The following is a 21,406-nucleotide window of genomic DNA, read 5'->3' as shown; positions in this document are numbered from 1 at the left end:
ACTTGCTGCATGTATTGAGATTATTAAATGGTTTTTCTTTTTTAGTCTGTAAATATGGTAAACTATATTGATTGATTTATCAATGCTGATTCAACCTTGCATTCCTATGATAAGCCCCTGTTTGGCTATGCTGTATTATCTTTTTTATATATTGTGAAATAAAAATGACTAGAATTTGTGCATTTATGAGAGATATTGGTCCACAGTTTACTTGTTTAATATCTAGAGTTTGGATATTAGTGTAATGCTGACCCCATAGAATGAGCTGGGAAGTATTCTCTCCTCTTCAGTTTTCTGGAGGACTTTATCTAGAATTGGAATTATGTTTTCCTTATATATACCATGTTAACACCATACAAAAGAAAGCCAAAGTGGCTGTAATACTATCAGAAAAAGTACACTTCAGAGCAAAGAACATTATCAGGAAAGAGGCGGGTCATTTATAAAGTGGATTGATCATTTCATAATGATGCAATAAAGGGTACATTCATTCAAGTAAGAGAATAACTATGTTTATAAAACTAATAGCAGAGCTTCAAAGTACATGAAGCAGAAAGTGATAGAACTACAAGAAATTGAAAAAAAACCCAGTTATGGTCAGAAATTTCAATACTCTAAAAATTAGAATACGTAGACAGTAAATCAGTATGGATATAGATATGAACACTAATGTCAACCAACTTGACATGATTGACATTTATATAACAGTCTACCTAACAACTGCAAAAAACACATTCATTTCAAATACACGGTACTCACTAAGACAGACTATACTCTGGGCCACAGAACAAGTGTAAGTTTAAAATTATTAATATTGTACAAAGTATCTTCTCTGATCACAATGGGATTAAATCAGAAATAATTAACAGGCAGCTATCCAGAAAATTCCTCTGTACTTGCAGACCAACACTTAAGGGTCAAAAAAAAAAAAAAAAAAATCAACGGGGAAATTACAAAGTATTTTGAAATGAAGGAAAACGAAAAGACAATATATCAAAATATGTGAAAAGTAGCTAAAACAGTATAGAGGGACACTTATCCCACCAAATGCCTGAAGAAACAAGAGACATCTAAAATTAGTAATCATCAGTTTCTGAGTTAAGAAACTAGAAAAACAAAACAATAAATTTAAAAATTAAAAAAATTAGTAGCAGAATAAACAATAAACATAAGAGCCGAAATCAATGAAATAGACAGCAGAAAACCAGTAGAGAAAATCCAAGAAAGCAAAGATTTGAGATCCGTAAAACCGAGAAGCCCCTAGCCAGATTGATCACGAAAATAGATGACATACAAATTACCAATTTCAGAAATGGAGGGGTCAGATTTTATAAACATTAAATGGACGACAAAGGAGTACGGCTAGCAGATTTGCATTATTAAACAATTTAGACATTTCCACAAACTATTAAAGCTCATTCAAGAGGAGATATCAATAAATATTGGTTGAATTAGTAATTGAATATTACTATGGGCAGGGCGCTAAGTCCAGGCTTTAGAGAGAAAGAAATTATTTTTTTTTTTCACGTACAGCTGTTCTAGTGCTAATAAACGTTTTCTGTGGGTCCTTCGTGTGTTGTCAGTGACTCGTCCCCAGAGAAGCTTTTCTTTAACCAGTGTTCCCCTACTCTTCTCCACCGGAGCGACATTAACCTTCCGCCGACTGCCTGCTCCCCTCCTCTTAGTGCCTTCCCAACCCTTTCCCAGCTGGTGCTGTCTGCAGTTAAGAATCACCCCCTCCCAACCCCGGCTGTCTTGCGCCTGCGCATTCAAGCAAAGCACTCCTAGGAGAGGGCGAGGCGGCTACCGGAAGTGTGACCTCTCGCTCCCCGCTGGCTATTTTCATCCGGTGTCACGTCGATCTTCCGGGTGTCTTTGACAGGGCTTCTACGCCGCTTTTTCGGCGACTTTTTGGTCTTCCGCTTTTTGCCACCGCCCCCAACCTTTTATATCCTTGCGGTCCCTGCCTTTTCTTGTGTTGCTCCTCCCCTGGTAGCCGTGCCAGGGGTTAGATCGTAAGCCGGAGCCGGAGTTGGAGCTGGGCCTAGCCACCACGGCCACCACTACCTCCTTTGGTTCGGAAGAAAGCTACCACCAAGTAAGCCCAGGAGTCCCCGCTGGGGCCTTGGAGCTTCTGAGCGGGCTGTGCGGGTAGATCCTGTTAGCCCTTCCCCGAGCACACCTGTGAGTTTAGGTGGTTTAGGAGAGGAACGCAACCATGTAGGCCCAGGTCGGGGGCGGGGCGCGGGAAACTTTTTCCGAAACTGTAGCGTTTTGTTTTGCGTGGGAGATTCCGGCGGTATCTCTTGGTTATTGCAGATTCATGGGCAGCCCCTGGGCTGCTGTACATTTTGAAGACTCTTAGGACCGCTTACTTTGCTTACTCTTTTTTTCTTCCTCGTGTGCTCCCCTCCAGAACCGAAAGAGGAAGGTTGTCTTGGGATCCCTGCATGGTGTTTAAAAGGGTGGTGAAGAACTAAGGTAAATATCTGGATTAATTAAAAAATTTAAAAGGCATTTATCTTTTAAGGCTTAATTAAATGGCATGAAATTAAATTTCGCTTTATAGGAAAATGCACAGGTTAAGACTGTTAGGTGTATACCTTTCTTGTTCAGCCTTTGTAGAAAGGCTCTTCGTTTCTCGAGGTGAGAACATGAAAGGCTTATGTGTCTCACAACTTACGGATTATCTAAATTACTTATCTCTTTCAACTCTGTTTAAAATAGCAGTTATTTATCAGTAGGGTAACAGAAGAAACAAAGGGAAACTATAAAACAAAAGCTAAATAATAGGTGTACAGTGTATGCTTTTTTTGAGGAAAGAGATTATAACTGATCAACTAAATCGGTATTTTTATAATTACAGGTAACATAGTACTTTTTAAATGCATTCATATTGTATAGTTCAGTACCACAAGGCTTCTAATGTGTACTGATTAACAGCCATAAGGCTATTAATTTATACTGATTAATAGCCATTAATAGTGACATTACCTTGTTGGTGTGAATAGCCTTAATTTCGGTTCTGGAAATTTCCTGTAACAGGCTCCATGTGAAACAGACCGTTTGTGAGTTGTTTAAGAAATGCCCATTTGGCCAGGCGCGGTGGCTCAAGCCTGTAATCCCAGCACTTTGGGAGGCCGAGGCGGGTGGATCACGAGGTTAAGAGATCGAGACCATCCTGGTCAACATGGTGAAACCCCATCTCTACTACAAATACAAAAAATTAGCTGGGCATGGTGGCGCGTGCCTGTAATCCCAGCTACTCGGGAGGCTGAGGCAGGAGAATTGCCTGAACCTAGGAGGCGGAGGTTGCGGTGAGCCGAGATGGCGCCATTGCACTCCAGCCTGGGTAACAAGAGCGAAACTCCGTCTCAAAAAAAAAAAAAAAAAAAAAAAAAAAGAAATGCCCATTTGGAGCCATGTGACTAGATTCTTTTTTTGAACACTTGGATGGAATTTAATTCTTAACCAAAAGGAATGTCCTGTTTAGAACCTGGAAGTGGTTTTCACAGTGGGTTAGCAGGATTTAGGAATTGGACTTTCTGTATTGTGGAGAAAAGAAGTGGGTCTGAGGGATCAAATGGAGAGTATCAAAATGGAGAGTATCTTGGTTTAGCCAGTACAGTTCTGGTTTTTATACTAGGTAGATTCTGCTTTCCAAAGAATACTGATGAAGGAATTATAATATATAATCTTGAGCCTTCTCTGATTTGTTGGAGGAGAGGTCAAGTGGAGGACACAGATTCCAAGTTACAAATTACAGGACCAAACACTTTATCACTAGAAATTACTAGGAATTAATCTACTCTTTCCCCCCCCCCCCCCAAGACAGAGTCTTGTTCTTGTTGCCCAGGCTAGAGTGCAGTGGGGCGATTTTGGCTCCCTGTGACCTCCGCCTCATGGGTTCTAGCCATTCTCCTGCCTCAGCCTCATGAGTAGCTGGGATTACGGGTGCCCGCCACCATGCCCAGCTAATTTTTGTATTTTTAGTAGAGATGGGGTTTCGCCGTGTTGGTCAGGCTTTTCTCGAACTCCGGACTTCAGGTGATCCACCCGCCTCGGCCTTCATTAGTGCTGGGATTACAGGCATGTGCCACCGTGCCTTGCCTAATTTTTGAATTTGTTGTAGAGATCAGGTTTTACCATGTTGCCCAGGCTAGTCTCTAACTTCTGGGCTGAAACAATCTGCCTGCATCAGTCTCCCAAAGTTTTGGGATTACAGGTTTGAGCAACTGCCCAGCTTAGGATTATTGTATGTATTTTTACTAGGGGATTCCCTGGAATGCTGCTTAGTTCAAGATGTTTGTCCATTTCCTCTGAACAAGTTGGGGTGTACAGGTGAGGATATATGATAGGATTTATTTTCTTTTTTAAAAATCTCTTTTAAAAAGACCTAAGAGCCTGCTAAAGAAAGTTGACAGACCCTTGTTTTCTGGAGGTTAACCTTGTCTCTGGTCCAAATTAGAGTCAGGCATTTGGGATGAGGTCTGATGATATTTCATAGAATTTTGTCCACAGTCTGTTAAGAACCCTGGACTGGTGAGTCTTGTCATCTGTGGCCAACCTGGGAAATTTCATCTTATGGAATTGAAAAAACAAGGAGCAATATTTGCAAATGATTTTTTAGTTTCTTCCCAGATCTTTCTTTTTCTCCCCTGTTGTCTCTTACAGTTTTTCCAGCCCTCTTAGCCACAATACCCAAAGGCGATTTCTTCAGTTCTTCTGGCTACATAGTGTTATTTTTCTCTGTTGTTAAAAAAAAAAAAAAGAAAAAAAAGAATAAAGCTTCTGTGGTTAATTATTTTGATTTATATTTACTGAAAATAAGGATTTAGTGCTTTTTGTACACTGTTGTTCTTATAAAAATTGTGGTATGTGATATATAAACATAAATTTATAGTATAATGTGTCATATAAATATACTCAATTTTATGCAGTAACTCTTTTAAAAAAAGCAGTATATTCAAAAATAAAAAAATCAGTATATTCAATCTTAACATTATTGTAATAATCAGGTAGGTAACTGATTATATTGCTTTTTTTTGTTTTGTTTTTGAGGCAGAGTCTTGCTCTGTCGCCAGCCTAGATTTCAGTGGTTCGATATCAGCTTACTGCAACCACTGCTTCCTGAGTTCAAGCTATTCTCCTGCCTCAGCCTCCCGACTAACTGGGTTTATAGGCGTATGCCACCACGCCAAGCTAATTTTTGTACTTTTAGTAGAGATGGGGTTTCACCATGTTGGCCAGGATGGCCTTGATCTCTTGACCTTGTGACCCACTTCCCTTGGCCTCCCAAGGTGCTGGGATTATAGGCATAAGCCACTGTGCCTGGCCACTTTTTAATATTACCTATTGAGTGTTTTTTATTTTGGTAATTTATTTTTATTTCTGTATTTCTAAAATTATTTCTACTCTGTTAAGAGAACTTTTCTCCATAGTCAAATACATTAGGTAATCTACCAGTTGATTTTTTTTTCCTTAGATATCTTCTTGAAGCGCTGCATCCTCATATTCTAATTTGAACTGTTAGCTCCCCATCACTATCATCTTGGGGAATTTACTTTGTTTCTGCCCTACATCAGATTTCCCTTTTTCTAGATTTCAGGTTTTCTTTTTTTGATACCTTACTTGTCTAAATTGTTTCTAGTCTCTGTTGCATTGATAGTGTAGCTAGGTATAGAATTACAGCCTGAGAACATTTCCCTCAGAACTTTGAAGTCATGAGTCCATGTCCTGTGCTATTGAGGAGTCCAAAGCCATTTTGATTTCTTGCCCTTTATTTATAGCATTTTCTCCCTCTGGAATATTTTATAAACTTCCTTTTTTTGTGTGTGATGTTCTGAAACTTCACTATAATATACCTTGACGTGTATCTTTTTTATTGCACTTTTTACTCTCTAGGTCCTTTCAGTCTGGGGATTAGTGTCTTTAAGTTTTTGACATTTTTATTTTGTTTTATTTATTAGGTAATGTCCTCTGTATTTTCTCTGTTCTTCCTGGACCTTATGTTATAATGTTGGATCACATAGTTTAATACTCTTTTGTTTTCTGTTGTCTTGCGTCCTTCCTGCCCCTAACAACTTTTCCTTGTTGTTCTAATACATTTCCTCAAAATTATCTTTTAACTTTGTGCTGGATAGTTCTGCTTTCAATTTTATAATTTCCTGGAGGATTTTTATTTTATTTTTTGAGTTAGGGTCTCACCCTGTCACCCAGGCTGGAGTGCAGTGTCATGAACATGGTTCATTGCAGCATTGACCTCCTGGACTCAAGTGATCCTCCCACCTTAAGCCTCCTGTGTAGTTGGGACCATAGGCACACATTACTGTGTCTGGCTAATTTTTTGGTTTTTTTTATAGAGACAGGGTCTCACTTTGTTGCCCAGGCTAGTTTTGAACTCCTGAGTTCAAGTAATCCTCCCACCTTGGTCTCCCGGGGTGCTGGGATTCTAGGTGTGAGCCACCGCACCTGGCCGATCCCCCACTTTTTTTTTTGAGTGTTCGTTTGTTCCTGACATTGTTTCTATTTATTCCCAGGTTTTATTTTTCTTCTGGTGATCCATGGATGTCTATTTTAAGTGAGAATATCAGGAATCTAATTAGAAACTCTTAAAGTGTGTGGGTAGAGCCTGTCAACTTGAGGTTTCATGTTAGGTTGATTAGGTAGCTAGCTTGACATTTTCTTGATGGACTCCCAAGTATTATTATGGTATAGGTTCTCTTGTTACCGCCCCCCCGCCAAAAAGAGTTTTCTAATTGCTTGCTTTGAGAAAGTGGGCTGAGGCCCTATTTTTCTTTGTAGACTTTACATGATACTTGTTTTCAGTTTATTACCCTATCCTATCCTTTGCAAGACTGCAGCCTTGATGTATCTGTCATTGCAAAGAATAAATGTCTACTCTCCTCCTTGGATCAGTGAAGGATTCTGATTGTTTTGTATAGTTTTTTCCTATTCCTGTGGAATAGAGCCCTCTTTTATTAGAAGTCTTTCGTATAAAGTATGTAGATTTGCGGGGAATCTCAGAATTTTATAAATTGTTAAGACAATATAAAATCCATTCCTTATTTGATCAGACCTTAAGATCCAAGTTCTAGGTATCAGGGTGTCATATGATGGCTTATACCTTTGTTTAAATTAGATTGAGAATAAATGGAAGAATCTGTGGGATTTTATTAATGTCAGGTGATAACTTGATTTTCTAAAAGATTTGTTGATATGAGGGTAAATGTATTAGGGACAAGTCATCAGAAAATTAGAAATGTGCATATTTGCGATTTGAATAATGTTAATCTTAAGATTTAGAATTTATTAGTAGTTTTCTTTTGTTACCTACAGTGACAGTTAAGAGACTTATTTAACTTTGCAAATAAAATTTGTAACTTGATAACTGTTTTAATTTAGTGGATAATAGTTATTAAAGTGTTTAGTATCTTTAAGCTATTATAATTTAGTATTGTCTTTTTAAATTTTCCTAGGTGGAAGAATACATGTTCACTTCCCGTGAACAAGAGCATGTTCCCAAACTCAATTTTGGGTCGCCCACCCTTCACTCCAAATCATCAACAACATAGTAACTTCTTTAACCTGTCACCAACTGTTTATTCACACCAGCAGCTTATAGATGCACAATTCAACTTTCAGAATGCAGAGTAAGTATGGTAATATTTTGGCCCCTTTTGTTGATAAATTTCATTCTCTGTTTGACATAATCCTTTTGTATGAAACTTTTGAATGTGGAGAATATATCATCACTTTTTTTTTTAAGCAGGGATGTATCTAATTTTATTTTCAGAAATTGGTTTTGTTTTTAAAGAAAAATATATATATTATTACTGTTCTTTTCTTTGATTTTGATAGCTTGTCGAGAGCTGTGTCGTTACAGCAGTTGACATATGGAAATGTCAGTCCAATACAGACCTCAACTTCCCCATTATTTCGAGGAAGGAAGTAAGTACTTCTTAATTATTTTAAAAGAATAATTTTGTATTTCTGAGAACTCTAACAGTGTATCTTGAATTAATATGGTATGGACCCTATGTTGTTTTCTTGGACCTGTATGATCAGATCAGTTATGGAATTTTAACATTTTTTATGTGTTTAAAAATTTTAGGGGTTCTTTTGTTGATTTGTTCCTGCTTTATTGTATCTTCGTTTCTGCCTTTCATCAGATCATTTCTTTCCTAGATCCCAGGTTTTCTTTTTCTGTATCCCAGGTTTTCTTTTTCTAGAGTAAATTTAAATTTCTTCAGAAAACCACTTCTTTTTGAGATGGAGTCTCAGTCTGTGCCAGGCTGGAGTGCAGTGGCACAATCTCAACTCATTGCAACCTGTGCCTCCTGGGTTCAGGTGATTCTCCTGCCTCAGCCTCCCGAGTAGTTGGGACTATAGGCATGTGCCATCACGCCCCCCTAATATTTGTATTTTTAGTAGAGACAAGTTTTTACCATGTTGGTCAGATAGTCTCGATCTTTAACCTTGTGATCTGCCCGCCTTGGCCTCCCAAAGTGCTGGGATTATAGCCATGAGCTAGAAAACCACTTTTTAATTGATATTTTTTAATGAAATGAGATGGCTTCTGTATTCATTTGCTGGGGTAGGGTTGCCATAACAACATGCCACACATTGGGTGGCTTACACAACAGAAATTTATTTTCTCACAATTCTGGAGGCTAGATCAAGATCAAGATCAAGGTGCTGGCAGGGTTGGTTTCTTCTGAGGCTTCTTTTCTTGTCTTGTAGATGGCTGCTTTGTCACTGTGTCTTAATACGGTTGTTTCTCTGTGTTTTCTGTGTCCTCATCTCTTCTTTTAAGGACACCAGTCATATTGGATTAAGGTTCATCTTAAAGACTCCACTTTAACTTAGTTAACTTTTAAGAAGTTCTTTCTCCAAATACAGTCACATTCTGAGGTAGTAGGGCTTAGGACTTCAACATTTGAATTTCTAGGTAGACACAATTATAACATTTTCTTTCTAGTAAACTTTGTTTTTCTTTTGATTCATCTACATCTTACACAGGTAAGGTTCCATGATAACAAATATTGTAGTGAAAATTTCTGCGTGACATAAAGCTTCCTGTAGTCAAGTCAGGAGTCAGTTTTGATCTATTTGATTAAAAGAAATTCATTTATTACAAAACATGACAAAATTTGAGAGGTGGTTATTAAAATAACATTTGGCAATATTTGAAAGATATTACTGTTACTGAAAAACCTATATAAACATTCTGTAACTTTTATGTCCCATAAAAAAATACTATTGGTGAGCAAGGTGCTATAAAAAATATAATAATAACACTAGCTAGGAATTATTGATTGCTCACTTTGTAGTAAGCATTATTCTAAGCCTTTACAAATAGTGGTTTGATTAAATCACACAACACTGAGGTAGATACTTTTATCCCTCTTCTGTTGAGGAGAAAGTTGACTCACATAAAGGTTAAGTAACTAGTTACTCAGAAGTGGCATGGCTGGGATTTGAAATGTTATATGTCTCTGAGTCATAGGCTTGTAAACACTACAGGTTGTTCTTCAAAATTGTTGATAAAAGTTTTATAATAATTCTGATAGTATTGACTTTATTCTTTAGAAATTGCCTTTATAGCCAATTTGTGAATCAAGAATGAAAATAAGCTCCATTAATTTGTAGTTAAACATTGTACTTTTAGTAGAGATGGGACATATATATATATATTTTGAGATGGAGTCTCACTCTGTCACCCAGGCTGGAGTGCAGTGGCATGATCTCAGCTCATTGCAACTTCTACCTCCCAGGTTCAACCAATTCCCTGCCTCAGCCTCCTGAGTAGCTGGGATTATAGGTGCCTGCCACTACGCCCAGCTAATTTTTATATTTTTAGTAGAAGGGTTTCACCATCTTGGCCAGGCTGGTCTTGAACTCCTGACCTTGTAATCCACACGCCTCAGCCTCCCAAATGCTGGGATTATAGGCGTGAACCACTGTGCCCGGCCAAATATATTTTTCAAATTAAAATTGGCATTCTCATTAGAAGACATTCAGCTATATAGCGCTAAAATACTTTTATGTTTAAAGGTAGTATTATAAATATGCTTTTATGAATTTAGCATTGTATACTTTACCTGTGAGTAGGGGTCTACTTATTTTGCAGATCTGTCAAGAAGAGAGCAATTGACGTAATCCCAAAGGAATGTTAAAAAAACCTTCTAAGACCCATAGAATTTTCTGGCTTAAAAGGAATTGGACTATTTTCTGTGACATAAAGTATTACCAAATGAACAACTTAATATATCAGTGAAGTAAATGTCTTTTTTCCCAAAATATATTTACTCTTTAATGATTTTTTCTTAATATTTTGCAAATATTTAAACCTCCAGAAAAATTTAAAGAATAATATAGTGAATATCTGTATGTCTTTTGCCTAGATTCATGAGTTAAAAGTTTTACTACATTTGATTTCTCTTTTTCTTCCTGCCCACTTGCTTTTTTTCCTGAACCATATAAAAGAAAGTTGTTGACATTTTATTTTACCTCAAAACATGTCAGCTTATTCCTCTTAAAAACAAGGCTTTTCTCCTGTATAACCAAAATACATTAATTATGCCCGAGAAATTTAATATTAATACTATTCTCTGCGTTGCAGCTCATTTTCTAATTTCTTCAGTTGTCCAGGGTCTTTATAGCTTTATTAAAAAGTATCTCTTAATTTGGTGTTTCCTGCTGATGAACCAGAACACAGGTGTATTCAAAAAACCCTTTTCTGTAACTGGCACTTAGCTCACTTAATTTTATCTTCCTTATGTTATAGTTTGAATCCTTTCTTCTTAGTAATTCTATAAAGAGAACTTTTTCTACAAAATTTTCACTACTGAGATAGTGAAACATTGGGGTGGTTCAAATACAGGAGACTAACCCCAATATATATATGTAATTTTTTCTTTCTGCATTGTTACTGTGTGTTTCTAAGGTGTTGAGAGGCATTTCTTGTGCTTAACATGAATATTTTTAAGATCCATATAAAACGAATAATGTACTTTTATTGAAAGAATTGTAATATTTTGTTATCTCTTATGACATTTTATATTTTTAATTGCTTTTTGTTTGTTATCAAAAAGTTATATCTTTAATCACTAAGGTATATTGCTTGTTTTCAGGAGATTAAGCGATGAAAAAAACCTTCCTCTTGATGGTAAACGGCAGCGTTTCCATTCACCCCACCAAGAGCCAACTGTAGTTAACCAGATAGTGCCTTTATCAGGTGAACGAAGATACTCAATGCCGCCATTGTTTCATACACATTATGTACCAGATACAGTCAGATGTGTTCCACCTTTTCGGGAAATACCATTTTTAGAACCTAGAGAAATCACACTGCCTGAGGCCAAAGATAAGGTAATAATAATGTAGATTTTAGTTTTGCCTTTTGGGAATTTAGTGTAAATAATGTATTAGAAGAATAAGAAGTATTTAGTATCCTAGATTAAGTAGAACATACCTTCTTTTTTCTTTTGCTATGTTTAAGGTAGTACTATTCAGCCTAATTTTCTTTCTAAACATTACTTTGATTTTTGGTAGTGATTCTTTTATAGAAGTGCAGCCATCAGGAAATCAGATTTTTCCTGATTTGTGAAAATTTTATTAGAACCCAAACAGTTTAGAGAACTGTCTTGTTATATTACAAAAAATAAAGTTTTCATATAGTTATTGTAATACAGTGTTAGAACACATTTTATTTTGGACTAATTTGTGTTTATCATGAGGTTTTTGAATGTCAAAAATAGAGAATCCAGGAATCACTGAGAAAAATGATACATTCAAAATGGTATAATCAAGAAACATTTATAAAAAACATTTCAAATAAGTGAAATGAAGCTATTTAAATAATAATTCTTGGAAAATGACATGGTCAGCATTGGGAAACAATGAGTTATGTAACATCTAATATTAGAAACATATCTCTCCCCTCCCCCATATTTAGTGAAACCTAAAAAATCACCTTCTAGGTAATTGTGAGGGTTTATAATGTAAATATCCGCATTCTCTTGGGTTGTCTGTGGTTTACACTTGCTGTTTTTTGCATTTTAAAGTTGCCACACTCTTGAGAAATAAGAAACATTTGTAGGCTGAGGAGAAGCACCCTGAAGAGAGTATAGCAACTTTGTTTTACTCATCTTTGGGTTCCTATCAACCAGCATAGGTCTGAAGCATAGTAAGTGTACAGAAATGTTGGGTCAGGAAAGCAGCACTTGCTTCATTCCTTAGTTGTGCTGCTTTTTATTACTCTGTTTTTTTTGTTCTTTAATTGAGTTATTATTGTACCATAAAAATCACCCTTTTAAAGTGTACAATTCAGTGGTTTTAAAATATATTCCCAAAGTTGTGCCACTGTCATCACTATCTGATTCACAAACATTTTCATCACCCCCAAAAGAAACCTTGTACCCAATAATAGTCACTTCTGCTCCCTGGCAACAACTAATCTATTTTCTGTCTTTACCAATTTGCCCATCCTGGACATTTGATATAAATGAAATAATTCAATCTGCGGCCTTTTGTGTCTTGCTTTTTTCATTTAGCATGTTTTCAAGGTTCATCCATGTTGTAGCATCTGTCAGTACTTCATTTTTATAGCTGAATAATATTCAATTGCATGAATATGTTAATAGAGTCCTCAGTTGAACTTGCAGGTTGTTTCCACTTTTTGTCTCTTATTAATAGTGCAGCTGTGAATATTTGTGTATAAATTTTTGCATGGACCTATGTTTTTACTGCTCTTGGAGTGAAATTGCTTGGTCATATGGTAACTCTGTGTTTAACTTTTTGAGGAACTGCCAAAGTGTTTTCTAAAGTGGTTGTACCATTTTACATTCCTATCAGGGTTGTATGGGTGTTACACTTTCTTTACATACTTGTAACACTTGTTATTGTCAGTCTTTCTGATTATAGTCATTCTAGTGGGTATGAAATGGTATCTCATTGTGATTTTGATTGCCGTTTCCCTAATAACTAATGATACTGAGCATCTTTTCATTTGCTTATTGGGCATTTGTATATCTTCTTGGGGAAATGTCTATTCATCTAGATCTCTTGCCTGTTTTTAAATTGGGCTGTTTATCTTTTTACTGTTGATTTGTAAGAGTTCTTTATGTATTCTAAATATTAGACCCCTATCAGATAATAATTTGTGAATTTATGCTTCCTATTATGTGGTTTGTCTTTTTTTTTTTGAGATGGAGTCTTGTTCTTTCATCAGGCTGGAGTGCAGTGGCGTGATCTCAGTTCACTGCAACCTCCACCTCCCGGGTTCAAGCGATTCTCCTGCCTCAGTCTCCCTAGTAGTTGGGACAACAGGTGTGCGCCACTGCGCCCAGCCGTGACTTGTCTTTTTCCTTTCTTTTTGGTATCCTTTGAAGCACAAAAACTTTTCATTTTGATGCGGGCCAATTTATTTTTCTTTGGTTGTTTGTGATTTTGGTGTCATATCTAGGAAACCATTTGTTCAATCCGAGGTCACAGAGATTAATGCCTACGTGTTAATTTTAAATTTTTATTTATTTATTTATTTATTATTTTTTTCCCGCCCTGCCTGTGTGTTATTCTAAGAGTTTTATAGTTTTAGTTCTTACATTTAGGACTGTGATCCATTTTGAGTTAATTTTTGTATATGATGTAAAGTTAGGGGGTACAGCTTTATTCTTTTGCTGTTGGTCTACTTGTCCCAGCAGTTTAATGAAACAACTGTTTTTTCTCCTCTGTAATTGTTTTTAACCATATTGAAATAGGCAAAACAATCAGACAAAATCAGTGGGAGAAAGGAAAGAGGCAAAGTAAACAGAAAAGATTAACTTGGGGTTTTTTTAGTTTTTGTTTTGTTTTTAAAAAAACTTCAGAGATGAAGCTCTTGCTCTCATGCCTGGGCTGGAGTGCAGTGGTGGAATCATAGCTCACTGCAGCCTCAAACTCCTAGATTCAAGTGATTCTGCTGTCTCAGCCTCCTGAATAGCTGGAATGACAGGTGTGGGTCACCATGCCCAACTAATATTTTTAATTAAAAAAATTTTTTTTTTGGTAGAGCCAGGGTCTTGCTGTGTTGCCCAGGCTGGTCTTGAACTCCCGGCCTTAAGTGATCATCCCACATTGGCCTCCCAAAGGGCTGGGATTACAGGTGTGAGCCACTGCGCCTAGCTGTTTTTACTCATTTTAAACAATCTCTTGTAATGCCATAATATGAAAGCCTGTGGTATAAATCAAATTAGACTAATCCTTTGAATGAATGTATAAGAATCTTTCACTGGCTTTTTAAGGTACGTATGCTAGCAGGCCTGTATGCTATGGAATTTATTATAATAGATATTGAAAGCTCTCTATTTTTACGTGTATTTGTATGTTGTGATAGTTATGTGTTAGAACTAACTACTAGTTCTGCATATGGACTAGGCATATGTTCAATTTCAGTAAATTTAATAACAATTCACATTAGTGTTAGCATAAATCATCTGATATAGTTTCATATCAATAACTTTTTAAAATTAGTCGTATAGAAAGATTCTACTAAATCTTTAGGATTAGGGATTTATCTCAGAAGGCCAAATGTAGATTGTGTAATTGAACCAATTTCTTTTTTTTTTTTCCTTTATTTGAGATGGAGTTTTGCTCTTGTTGCCCAGGCTGGTATGTAATGGCATGATCTTGGTTCACTGCAACCTCCACCTCCTGGGTTCAAGCGATTCTCCTGTCTCAGCCTCCCAAGTAGCTGGGATTACAGTCATGTGCCATCACACCCGGCCCGTTTTGTATTTTTAGTAGAGATGAGATTTCACCTTATTGGTCAGGCTGGTCTTGAACTCCTGACCTCAGGTGATCCACCCATCTTAGATTCCCAAAGTGTGAGCCACTATGTGAGTGGCTGGAACCAATTTCTTTGAGTGCTACTTTCTACCTGCCTAGTTATGGGAGAAAGAAGGCAAACAGTTAGTTTTGTGGGGTTTTTTTTGTTTTTTGTTTTTTGTTTGATCTTGGTTCACTGCAACCTCCACCTCCTGCGTTCAAGCGATTCTCCTGTCTCAGCCTCCCAAGTAGCTGGGATTACAGTCATGTGCCATCACACCTGGCCTGTTTTGTATTTTTAGTAGAGACAGAGTTTCATCATGTTGGTTGTTCTGGTCTTGAACTCTTGACCTCAGGTGATCCACCTGCCTCAGCCTCCCAAGGTGCTGGGATTACAGACATGAGCCATTGTGCCCGGCTGTGTGTTTATTTTTTAAGGGAACACTTTTTAAGAAAGCTAACGTTTATTGATGTCTTTTCTAGGCATTTTGAATATGCTATCTCATTTAGTCTTTTCAGCAACTCCATGACATGGAGATTGTCTTAATTTTATTGAGGCTCAGAAAGCTAAATAACTTGCTCAAGGTTATAGCTAGTAAGCGGTAAAACCAAGATTTATCTTTGTCTCTAAAAATATGAAGAGAAGGAGCTTAAGATACTTAAAATCAAGGGTAGGGAGGTGACATTCTAACTCTAGTACAGGGTAATCTGTAATCTTACATGATTTACCACTGTAGAGTGTAAAGCATGTGGAGGGTTCAGTGTGAGACAAAGTGGGCTATGGTTTGAAGTTTTGAATGCACAGTAGAATGCTGCTGAAGATTTTTAAGTGGAGAAATAGCACAGCCAGATTTGTATTTTTAGAAAGTCCTTGTTGTATAGTGAGTTTGGTTTAGAATGAAGTGGGCTTGGAAGATAGGGATCACCTTGAAGGCTGTTAGATTCATCGTGAAGATGGTTGATCCTCTTGAAGACTGTTAAATTCACCCTAATGAGAGGCACTGAAGCTTTCAGTTAGGGTAAATGGTAGTGAAAAAGATGTGGGAGGTAATGTATAAGGAAAATAGAGAGAATTTGTGGAGTAATTGGGTGTATAAGAGTGTGAGAGAGATGTGAATGACTCCAATGATTTGATTTTTTGCTACCAATAGAGATAAGGCACCTAGATTTGGGGTGTATAAGCTGATTGAGGAAATACTTGAGATAGTTTGAACTATGAGAGAATCTACTACGAAACATTTGTGCTCCTGAGAAACCTCATGTTCTGCAAATTGCACCCTAACTATATAGGGCTACGGGAAATAGGGTTGGAATGGACTACTGAAAACCTAAATAATTTTGTAATCAGACACAATCAAGAATAATAATTAATGTCTTGGGAAATAAGTTGGACAGACCAGGCAGGCAGTTTGGCATGGCTAGATGCTGCTGCAGGGGATATTAGAAACATATAAAATAGAGTTGAGATGCTGGCTTGTGTTGAGCATTGAGACAGGCAGCTAAAACTGGAGCTCTGAGTCAGTGAGGCTGCTGTTAAGGTAGAGACAAGAGGAAGTACACCAACACAGAGCTGTCTGAGGCTGGGAATGTGCTTTCTTTTTTTAATTAATTAATTATTTATGTTTTTAAAGATCGGGTTTCACCATGTTGGTCAGGCTGGTCTTGAACTCCTGACCTCAGGTGATCCACCCTCCTTGGCCTCCAAAGTGCTTGGATTACAGACGTGAGCCACCACATCTGGCCATGGAGTATGCTTTCTTGAGCAGGAATGCTGAATGCAAATACTTGTTTATAGTTATGTTAGCTCTGTAAGGATTCCATACTGAGGGCTTTTTCTTGCTTGTGACGGTTATAATTCTACAATTACAGCTCCATGTACAAGTCACTTACAAACACAACTTCTGTGTTATATTGATACCATTCCCATTTACCAATCACATATAAGCTAATTGGTATTGTAGAAGAATGTCTTGTAACTGAATTGACAGTATATGTTTGGAGTTCAGAAGTAAGATCAAGGCTAGAGAGATGGTTCCTGAAGAGATCTGAAACAAAAGTGATAGTTGAGACTCCTGGAGTAGATAGATAAGATTTTTGATTTATTTAGCATTCAAATATTTGTGAGTGCTAGGTTTGGGAGATACACTGTTGTGCTAAACATACGTAGTCTCTACTGTTTCATATAGCATAGTGAGAGGGAGAGCTGTTAAACAATCATGCATAGGCGAGATGTGGTGGCTCATGCCTGTAATCCCAGGACTTTGGGAGGCTGAGGCGGGTGGATTACCTGAGGTCAGGAGCTTGAGACCAGCCTGACCAATATTGGTAACACCCTGTCTCTCCTAAAAATACAAAAAAAATTAGCTGGGCATGATCGCGTGCACCTGTAGTCCCAGCAACTGAGGAGTCTGAGGCAGGAGAATTGCTTGAACTCAGGAGGTGGAGGTTGCTGTGAGCTGAGATCGCACCACTGCACTCCAGCCTGGGTGACAGAGTGGAATTCTGTCTCAGAAATAAAATAATTTTTTAAAAATGCAGGTTACAATTTTATATAAATGCTGTGCAGGAAATTACAGAGTGCTGAAAGAATGCATTTGGGGGTCTCGGCGAAAATCTCCTAAAGGAGGCGGTATTTGAGCTGAGATCTGAAAGATGAATGAGTTAACTAGTTAGAAAGTAGTAGGGATGGAGAGACTGCTTTAGAGAGAAGAAATAGCGTGTTTGAGGGTCCTAATGCAAAAAGAAGAATGGAGTATACAAATAACTGAAAGGAGGCCAAGATGACTAGAGTGTATAATGGTAGCTCTTGGTAGGTAACCTGAGCAGGTAGTATTGTAGTGATTTAGACAAATTTAAAAATAATCCATTTTATATATATGTTGTTGGAGGGGTTTTTGTTTTTGTTTTGATGGGGTCTTACTAAGTTGCCCAGGCTGGTCTTGAACTCCTTGGCTCAAGCCATCTTCCTGCTTCAGCTTCCTGAATAGCTGATACTACAGGCATTTGCCACTATACCTGGCTTGGAATAGTTTTTTTAAACTAAAAATTAGGAAGAATGTACCCCAGAATTAAAGAATATTTTTGGAATGCCATTTTGCATGGTCAGCTTGGTATTACATATGCGATCTAAATTGTGTAAGATATTTAGCCAAGGGTATTTCATACTACACATTCCTCCTTTCTGCTTTTTTTTTTTTATTTTAGAATTATAAGAACATTGAGCCATGTCCTGGAATTAAAGCACCAGAAATCTTGTTTCAGCATGTATGTGCATTTCTCTTGTCTCATCTGAATTCTCAATGTCTGTTCCTAGGATAAAATAATTTGATAATGTGAATCCCCAAGTTAATGGGTAGATGATGAGGAAAATTCTTTTACATAAAAACTCATTAAATCTCCATTATAGTAGTCCTTGGGAAAGAAAAAGTATTTCCATGCATGTAAAAAATAGAGAGAAACACGATACAGAATTTCGTATTTTCCAAGTCATTGTACGTTTTTTCACTTGGGCATTATAAAGAAATTTGTTTATTTTGCCATTCAACAAATAGTGCCTACTATGACTTCTAGGATTATGTTGATCTGATTTGCCTAACTGATTCTCTAGATCAGGGGTTGGTGGAAGGGCCAGATAGAAAATATTTTAGGCATGTAGGCTACATAAGTCTTCAGTTGCAGTTCTTTTCTTTCCTTTTCTTTTTAACAATGCTTAAAAGTAGAAATTATTTAGCTTGCTGCCCATACTTGGCCTAAATAGTTTGCCAACCCTTGCTCTAGGTCAATACAACTTAATCCTTCAAGTATCATTTAAAATTTTATGTTAGCCACTTTTACTGGAGATCTTTTTCACATTTATTACAAACTTGAACACCTTTCTTTTTAGCTTATTATGGAAAATATTAAACAATATATCAAAGTAGAGAGAAGTACCATAAATCCTAATGTTGTCCACTTTAACAATTGCTAACATATGACCATAACAATTAACAACATATGATTAATCTTATTTCACCCTTATCTCCCTCCCTCATTAGTTTGAATCAGATTCCAGTTATTATTTTATTTGTAAATATTTCAGTATTCTTTTCTGTTGGTCTTCATTTATCCTTTGGCCAGGGCCATACTATCTTGATTACTATAGCATTATATTAAGTAGAGAAGTCAGGTAGGGTAAATGCCAATGTTTTTCTTGGCTATTCTTGGACTTTTGCCTTTCTAAATAAAATTTAAAATTCTTTTGTCAGTTTCCAGAAAGAAGCCTTCTGGACTTTTGATTTCTTTTCATTTTTTGTGAAACAAATTATATCAAAGGGGCTTTTGATTTTGATTGTGTTAAATCTAAAGGTCAATTCTGGCAAAATTGACATCTTTAACAATAGTCTTTTGATCCATGAATGTGGTATATTTCATCTCTCCCTTTATTTAGGTCTTCAGGTTCTCTCACTGTTTTCTAGTTTTCTGTATATAAATCCCGCACATCTCTTGGTATATAGATTTCTAAATAGTTCATGCCTTTTGCTGCTATTGTGAAGTTTTTAAAATGTAAGTTTCCAGTTGTTTGTTGCTAGTATATATGCTTTAAATAGTGAATTATCTTTTTTAGAAAATTAAAATATGAGAAAAAAGACATTTTTTTGTATTATGTTAAAAATCATATTAGTTTTATTGACACATTCTCTTGGTATGCTTTATTGTCTGTAGAAATGTTACTCTGCAGCCCAGGCAAAATAGTGAGACCTTGTGTCTCAAGAAAAAACAATCAACCAGATGTGGTACTGCACACCTGTAGTCCCAGCTACTTGGGGGGCTGAGTTGGGAGGTCAAGACAGCAGTGAGCTGTGATTGTGCCATTGCACTCTAGTCTGGACAACACAGTGAGACCATGTTTCAAAACAAAAAAGTTGCTCAATTTCTAATTTTTTCTTAAAAATACTTTGTATGGGAGTCGATTAGAATACTTTCAGGCATTATTTCTTTGAATTTTTTTTCTGTCCTCTCCCATTCTTACCTCTTTTGAGATTCCAGTTCTCTTTTCCTGTTATTTGTCTTTGAGATAGCTTTTTCTGTACTACTTTTATTTCAGTGTTTTTGAGACAAGTTCTCCCTCTGTTGCCCAGGCTGGAGTACAGTGGTGTGATCATGGCTCACTGCAGCCTCGACCTCCCAGGCTCAAGCAATCCTCCTGCTTCAGCCTCCCTAGTAGCTGGGACTACAGGCATCCAGCACCATGCCCACCTAATTAAAAAAATTTTTTTTTTAGATAGAGTTTTACTCTTGGTGTCCAGGCTGGAGTGCAGTGCATGGTCTTGGCTCCCTGCAACCTTGCCTCCCAAGTTCGAGTGATTCTCCTGCCTCAGCCTCTGGGGTTACAGGCATGTGCCATCACACTTGGCTAATTTTGTATTTTTAATTGAGACGGTTTCTCCATGTTGGTCAGGCTGGTCTAGAACTCCTTACCTCAGGTGATCATCTGCCCACCTCGGCCTCCCAAAGTGCTGGGATTACAGGTGTGAGCCATTACACCTGGCCTAATTTTTAAATTTTTTGTAGAAATGAGATTTCGCCATGTTGTCAAGGCTTGTCTCGGATTCCTGAGCTTAAGTGATGTGCCTGCCTCGGCCTCCTAAAGTGCTGGATTCTAGGAGTGCCCAGCCACCATGCCCAGCTGTGTGCTACTTTTATATGGAGAGGGGTGGGCAGGCTAGCTTTGTGGCTGTAGGACTTCTCCTCTTCTGTTCTTTTTTTTTTTGAGACAGAGTCTTGCTTAGTTGCCTAGGCAGGAGTGCAGTGGCACGATCTCAGCTCACTGTAACCTCTGCCTCCCAGGTTCAAGCAATTCTGTTGTTTCAGCCTCCTGAGTAGCTGGTACTACAGGTGCTGCCACCACGCCGGCTAATTTTTTATATTTTTAGTAGAGATGGGGCTTCACTGTTAGCCAAGATGATCTCAATTTCCTGACCTTGTGATCTGCCCACCTCAGCCTTTCAAAATCTTGAGAATACAGGCCTGAGCCACTGTGCCTAGCTCTCTTCTGTTGTTATGTAGTATTCAGAAATATAATTTCTGTGTGCCTTTACTTTTTTCCTTTCCTACTTTTATCTAGAACAGAATTTTTTACCTTCTGTATTATTGGCATTTGGGGCCAGATAATCTTTGCTGTGGTAGAATTGTTCTCTGAATCGTAGAATGTTCAGTGGCATCCTGGCTTCTACCTACTAGATGCCAGGGACCTTCCACCTGCTCTGCCTGATCCTGTTATGATAACCAGAAATGTTTTCATAGTCATATGTCCACTGAGAGAATCATTTTACACCTTCCTTTCTCCTGATGGCTCTGTACTGCCCAGTTTAGGTTTCTCTTCCTGGCAGTTTCTGCTGTTGCTTTTTCTTGAAAGGGAATCCCTTTGGTTTTGAGGCCTCTGATCTTTCTGTGGTCCTCTTGCATTTGCCTATGACTTGTAGCCTATGAAGCTCCTTGCCTGTTTTGGTTGTGGTACATTGATGTGGGCTGCTTAGTTTTGTAGGTGAGGGGGAGAAGGTAGTACCTATAAGCAATTTGATTTCTGCATGTTCTGCTTTTAAGATTGTGTCAAGTCCCA

The 21,406-nt window shown here is 37.4% G+C and overlaps 1 protein-coding gene across 11 annotated transcripts in view; it reads left to right on the top strand.

Annotated features, from left to right (window-relative positions):
• Positions 1 to 1,844: 1,844 nt before the first annotated feature.
• Positions 1,845 to 21,406, top strand: part of TENT2 (terminal nucleotidyltransferase 2) — a 66,718-nt gene continuing 47,156 nt past the window's right edge. For 7 of the 11 annotated variants that reach the window (XM_002744828.7, XM_054252152.2, XM_008991900.6 and 4 more), the window contains exons 1-5: positions 1,845 to 2,098; positions 2,417 to 2,481; positions 7,479 to 7,652; positions 7,861 to 7,950; positions 11,136 to 11,373. In XM_002744828.7, the coding sequence (XP_002744874.1) occupies positions 7,516 to 7,652; positions 7,861 to 7,950; positions 11,136 to 11,373 (465 nt within the window). In that variant the 5' untranslated portion in view covers positions 1,845 to 2,098; positions 2,417 to 2,481; positions 7,479 to 7,515. Of the gene's footprint in view, positions 2,185 to 2,416; positions 2,482 to 7,478; positions 7,653 to 7,860; positions 7,951 to 11,135; positions 11,374 to 21,406 lie in introns of all 11 variants that reach the window. The other 4 variants (XM_035291334.3, XM_078365286.1, XM_008991901.6 and 1 more) reach the window with 1 other exon arrangement.

Source organism: Callithrix jacchus, chromosome 2 (genome assembly GCF_049354715.1).
Source record: "Callithrix jacchus isolate 240 chromosome 2, calJac240_pri, whole genome shotgun sequence".
In the NCBI taxonomy this organism is placed as follows: Eukaryota; Metazoa; Chordata; class Mammalia; order Primates; family Cebidae; genus Callithrix; species Callithrix jacchus.
The sequence above is the reverse complement of the archived record's forward strand: the minus strand, read 5'-3'. Positions and strand labels throughout refer to the sequence as shown.